We start from the raw sequence: 6,384 nt of genomic DNA, 5'->3' as shown, positions 1-6,384 counted from the left end.
GTAAAAAAAAAAAAAAACACTAAAAGAAAACTTGAAAACTGTACAAATAGTTGAAGGTCTGTCATTTGGAAGAAAGACAAGACTCATATCATGTTGGTGTAGAGGTGGGTCACCTTGGACCATTGGATGGAAACTGCAGAGATCAGATTTTCCAGCATCAAAAATCTCCCTGATAGGAGAAGTGAACTGTCAATCAATGCAAGCCTTCTAGGAAACACTGAGGAGTCATTCAACAACTGAGATGCTGATAAAGGAATTTTGCAATGAGGGTCCAACCAAACTAAAAGACTTCTCATCACACCTTCCAAATTTCTGATTCCATAAACCTGTGGGGTGCAGTAACCAAGTCTCTGGAGATCAAGAGACCCTCTTGGATTCCAGGGACTGGATCCTTCTCTTGATGTCTCTGGTGAAAAAGAAGATTGTGAGATACATGAATCTGTATTTTTTCAAGAAGTGGAGAGACTAGTACAAGATTATTCTTGGTGGGCAGGAGGGAATGGCTAAGATAGAGTGGGTCCCCTCTATGTAAATTGGGTCAGAGTAAATTTCATGTCAGTGAAAAACAGAGGGAGATCAGGAGAGAAAAAGCGAGTTCATGAAGGTCCCACCAAAGTTATTCCTAAATCCATCATCTACCTTGACCCTCCGCCATTCTAGACCAGGCCACCATCATCTTTCACCTGGATGGCTACAATAACCTCCCAACTGGCCCTAATGAGTTGCATTTTTTTTCATAGCACGTGAACAAGAAAATATCAAGGAGTACTATTTGTTTTCGCCTGTCTTCTTCACTCCAAAACGGAAACCCCATGAGGGCATGGGTTATCTCTGTCTTGTTCACTGCTGAATCCTGACCCACAGGAGATGTTCCAAAAATGTTTAGGAGAAGAATGAGGAGTATACATCTTCCTAAAGTGGAATATGGCAGCATGAAATTACAGTAACTGGATTAAGTTCAGTATAAAGTCCTGAAATTTCAAGAAACGTATCTAGCAGTAAACTACAAGGGAATGTTCATATTGCCTCACATTTTGCCTGGTTGTTTTAAATAAATGCACATATGACATTGCCTGTCCCATGTTGTATTGGTCTAAAAATGATTCTTCTTCAGATATCCAGAGTCAGGCCTAGTCTGTGAGTGATGGAAAAAGAGTAGCCCAGTCAGGGCCCAGCAAACTTTTTTTCAGCTGCAAGAAGCAATGGGAGATCCTAAGAAAACACAGGGGAAAGGTGGTGTAAGAAAGGAAAAAAGAGAAATGAGTAGGAAGAGGGAAGTGAAAGAATGAGCGAGGACAGGTAATTAACATTTCTTGTGGGCTTTATTTCATTTAATCTCTATTATGCCCACGAGACAGTATCATTCGAGATATGAGAATCATTTGAGTCTCAGAGGGATAAGAAAATCGTGTAAGGTCAAGAGGTAGAATGCTATGGTATAGGTTCCCAATAACCTGTTCTGTGACATTGCCATCAGGTCCGTGGATATGATAAAAGGTTGGTATTTATTAATCACCTACTGTGTATTAGGCACTGCTGAGAACAAAGAAAAGCAGCTTGTTTGCAGCCTCTGATGTCATGGTTTGCTGCCCAACAGCTGTAGTCAGGGGCAGACCTAGGTTCTGTGGGCCCTGAAGCTTTTTTTTTTTTTTTTGGAGGGGTGAGCTCTTTAAGAAAAGAATATAAATTTTAAAAATACAAGTTTAAGTACAGGGCCTTCAAAGGAGCCTGTGCAAGCAATGAGCCCTGAAGCTTAAACTTCTTTAGCACCATAGGAAATCCATCTCTGGTATAGCAATGGTTCATCAATTCATTTAATTTAAAAAGTGTCACCGTGGTGCCTCAAAAATGTTCATTTTGGAAATCAGGGGAAGGGGAGGGATGGGACGGCGTTGAGGTGGGAAAGTCAAACACACAGCTCAAACTAATCCATACGTTCCATTTTAATAATAGTGCAAAAGACTGATTGTAAATGAGATTTTTCAATTCCCTTTTGTTTATCCCATTTTGCTAAAAAATTCCCTTTTGTGAAAATAGTTAAGAGAGAGAGAGCTTTTATTTTGAGTTCAAATAAACAAATAACCCTGGATCTGCATACAAGCTTTTTCTGGTCTGGAGGACTCTGCTGTTTCCAATCAAGATCTTGTTGTCAAGGTGATAAGCTCTGCATTTCTGGATTTAGAATAAAAATTCCTCTAACGTATTTTATAATCTGGTGATCTTGGGCTTTGACCAGATCCGGCGGATGGGGGTGAGCCGATTCAGAGGCACGCTCTGCGCTCCAATGTCTGTTGTGTTTTCCTGTGGATCAGACCCACCTGGGGAGCTTGTGAAACCCTTTCTGCCCTTTCCTTCTTGTTCTAATGTAGGAGGAATCCTGTAGAGACCGGTCAATTCTGATGCAGTCAATTCCCAGGCGGCTCCCTGCTAAAAACTGCTCTAAAAACAACCCTGTTTCATGAGGGAGGGATTATAAACGTTCTTAACAAAAAGGGAAACCGAGGAACAGGAAAGTAAGAGACTTGCCCTAGGTCACCTAGCAAGTTTATGTCTCAGCAGAACATTCTGCCTCTAAGAAAGTCTGCCAAAGGTTACATACTGAGGAAAAGAGCACATTTCTAGGAGAAGAGAGAGCAATCTGACAAACGGTAGAGGTTTGGGGAAAGGGGTGGTCGTTATGGGATGGAATGTGTTGATTTTAATTGACAACAGGCTTAGGGCACATAAGGGTGTACGAGAACTAATGAACAGCACGGAGTCTGTTAAAAAGGATGCTGTGAGTTTTGGCAAGGGGGAAAAATAGAGATTTTGTACCCATGGAGGATAGACTCTGGGCCTGAGTGAAGGGATGCAACGGCACAAACAAGGAACAGAGTCTGCCGTCTGGGTGAGGGGGGGTGGGGCAGGGAGGGATTTGCACAGCACCCCGCAGGTCACAGGCCCTCAATCAGTGTTTGTTGAAGGAATTTGCAAAGGAGGAGAGTATAATGTTGCCTCGATTTGATAACTACCATGTTCCTGGTTGCCATGATCCTCGCGTGGGACGCAAGCCAGGAATCCCATAAGCAAAAACAGACAATGTGATGTAATAACCGAGTTTGGACGCTGGTTAAGACTGTCAGAGACGTGGGCCCAGTAGTGAAACCAGCCTGAGCTGAGAATGCAGACTCACCCCCTTAAAATCACTTCCCCAATCATCTGGGGTGTGTGTGTGTCGGGGGGAGGTGGGGTGTCTCAGTGTTGGGGGTGGGAGGGAAGGAGTGATTTCATCTGTTTAATGAAAAATGACCTGAACGATTCTCTGATCCTGGAAACTCCCATGTAACTGAGGCCAAGGAAAATAGGATTAGGTCTTACTACTTCTACGATGGCTTTGCATCTTCTGAGAATGAGTTAAACTGGAGGGAACAGAAAAAGAAGGGAATCTCATGTCATTGTGCCTGCAGATAAAGGAGACTTAATGGGACAGATTTCCCCCTGGTCTCCTTCAGACAGTTTTACTTTGGCTTCCTTTGCCTTTTCAATGGACACCCCGTTTCTTTGCTATGTGTTCATAATCACAGAAGGTTTGCTCTAACCCCCTTTGGCATTCTGTCTTCTGACAAGCTACTGATTTCAGGGCTAATATTCCCCCTCTGATTTCTTCAAGGGAGCAGCTTTTGCCCTGAAGCATGAGGGTTAAAACCACAACAAACATCTTCGCCAGAATGGCAGCTACGGACATGTAATTCTCTATGCGACCTAATGGGGTGGCACTTTTCAAGGTTTTTCTGCTTTGAGTTTTGGGGACACAGTCTCTTCTTCAGAGCAGGTTTTAGGATTGCCAAAAGTGCGCATAAAAAACATCACGACGATCGAGATGTCATGATCTCTTTGGTGCCCCAATTCTTCAAACCATCCTTTTAACAGGAGAACCAGATGAGTAAGTCCACAGGCCATTGTCTTTTTAATGCAATGTATATTTATTGTAAACAATAATATACAAAAAAAAGAAAGGAAGAGAAAAAGGAAAGGTAAGTTTCACAGAGAAAACAAAAGGTTTGGGGGGGAAAACAAGCAAAACAAACAAAACACAAACACAAACCAAACCTTACCTAAAGACAAAATACGATTTAAATGCCAGGTTTCTTAAGTTACAGGAATATTTTTTTTAAAAAAAGATCTGCTTTTATACAGAAATGGAAAGATGCCATATTATAAGAGTGCTTTAAGATTTTACTCTACTGACTCCTAAAACTGTTAATATATCTTTTTTTAAATAAAAAAAAAGTTTGCTGTCTTTTTTAAAAAGCAATCCTCACTCTCCAGCCACAGAATTAAGAATTAAGGTCTGTCAGTGGGCTGACCCCCCTCCCCGTTCCTCCCCCTCTCCAAGAGAACACGAAGGGGAACATCGATGACACACGCTTTTGACACATTGAGTCACAACACACACACACACACACACACGCACACGCACACACACAGTTTAGGCAGCCCAAAGATCTGTGGCAGAAAACACTGCAAATGACTCAGTGATACACTACATCTGCAAACTCTCATTTGTACAAAAAGAGAAACAAGTTTCCAGTTTGTTTTCAACAAAACAACAAAGAGGAAAAAAAAAAAAAGGACAGACAAAAAGGCATTTATACAAATCTAGGACAAGGAATCCAAAGAAACTTGTTTTTAATAAAAAAAAAGATTAAAGAGATAAATAAAAAAAACTGGTTACAGTTAAGGACATAATTTAACAACAGATGACCATACCCTTTGAGGACGCGGCTCCAACAACCTATTTTAAAGAAGGTAAATTTAAAAAATAAAAAAAAAAAAGATTTTTTTGTTGTTTTTAATTAAAACCTCTCCTTACAAAATAAATAATTTTAGCACATGGAATGTCTTGAAGTTAACTGCTGGTTTTCAGAGAGGCACAGGTGACAGTGTAAGTGAGAGGATTCTAGCATCTGTGTTCCACATGGGGCCCGGGCAGGCAACCAGGGGGCAGTGTGCTGGGGCACAGTATTGGCTGCTGAAACATTCCCCAAACAGATTTCGTCTCCTTTGCTTGCTTTTTGCTTCTTTCTTAAGGTTGCGGTGAGCGAGCAAACACAGGAGGATAAATGCACTAGAAGAGGGCACAAGGATTTTCCAGCAGCATGGTTTTAAGGCTTTAAGGTGTTTCTCGTTTAAAAAACATATATATGATAAAGCTTACCAAATGCTTACCAAATCGTCTCTAGACTATTGTTTACTTCCGTATTTGCAAAATAAGGCCTTGATTTTTCTAAGGCAACTCCTCCTTGAATCAGAAAGCCTGAGGAATTAAGCAAAGCTAACCCCCCCAAACTGATCACGTAACACAAATCTGTGGCTTCTGTAGGTTAATACAACACACACACTTTTTTTTTTGTCTGTTTGTCTGTAAGAGAAAGCAAATCTGTACAAAAATACTCTGGTTGCAAGAAAAGCTAGGGCACGCTGTTCGACTAAGTAGTTTAGCTGTTGGAAAAATAAGAGCATTTAATTTTTTTTATCTAAAAATATGTATAAATCCCCTCAAAATGGTAATGAATCATACACAGTACATACTAAAAATATTTAAAATAGAGAATATTCCTCACAGAGGACTTTTTTCTTTAATTACCGCTAAAAAATAATTACAAAGTCCAAACAGGCAGAGAGACTGAGCCAACTGGTCACACGAATCTCCATCACCCTCCACGCTTGCTTTGAAGGTTTCCAGTCCAGTTTCCCGTCGGTTCTGCTGGTCCGTCTAGCCAAGAGTGGCCTGGCCACTGATTCGCAACAAGGTGGTAATGCGTTTGGATAGTCAATGTTTCTGTCTTGTAATCTGAGTTCGACTTGCCTTCAGCGTACATGTCTTTAAAGGTAAGGAAAAAAAAAAAATGTCCAAAGGAAATTCTGGTTGGTTGCGTTATTTCTTGGGTTCTTTTTACGATCGTCATGGCCATCGTCGCTCTCTCAGCGTTCCTCAAGGTCTGGTGAGCTGTGTGTAGACGGGCTGTTCCCAGTGCTGGGGGCTGTGGGTCTGCGGGATGGAAGGGACCCCGGAGGTGTCGGCGATGGGGGTGTACATGGGCCGCTGCGCCGGGTTCATGTAGGTGAAGGTGGAGTAGAGGCCGGAGCCCTGGCCCGCCGCATGGCTGTAGTAGGAGCCGGAGTTCTGGTGGTCAGTGTAGTCGTACTGCGAGCGGGTGACGGGCGGGTAGGACGGGCTGTAGTGCGGGAGGCTGAAGGGGCTGTAGGCGATCTGCTGCGGCGAGCGCTGCTGCTGCTCGCTGTAGTGGCTGGGACTCAGCTGCTCCGTCTTGATGTGCGTTCGCGGGGCCTGGCCCGGCTCGCTGCTCAGCGTGGTCAGCGTGTGCGCCTGCGCCGACGGCT

General features: G+C 42.8%; 1 protein-coding gene across 1 annotated transcript in view; it reads right to left on the bottom strand.

Annotated features, from left to right (window-relative positions):
- Positions 1-4,029: 4,029 nt before the first annotated feature.
- SOX9 (SRY-box transcription factor 9) overlaps positions 4,030-6,384 on the bottom strand; it is a 4,382-nt gene continuing 2,027 nt past the window's right edge. Inside the window, exon 3 of the mRNA XM_024760875.1 lies at positions 4,030-6,384. This exon is cut by the window's right edge and continues 390 nt beyond it. Coding sequence (XP_024616643.1) covers positions 5,975-6,384 — 410 coding nt within the window. The 3' untranslated portion in view covers positions 4,030-5,974.

The sequence above is a fragment of the Neophocaena asiaeorientalis genome, unplaced genomic scaffold (assembly GCF_003031525.2).
Source record: "Neophocaena asiaeorientalis asiaeorientalis breed wild unplaced genomic scaffold, Neophocaena_asiaeorientalis_V1.1 scaffold30, whole genome shotgun sequence".
NCBI lineage: Eukaryota > Metazoa > Chordata > Mammalia > Artiodactyla > Phocoenidae > Neophocaena > Neophocaena asiaeorientalis.
This window is presented reverse-complemented; position numbering and strand designations above follow the sequence as displayed.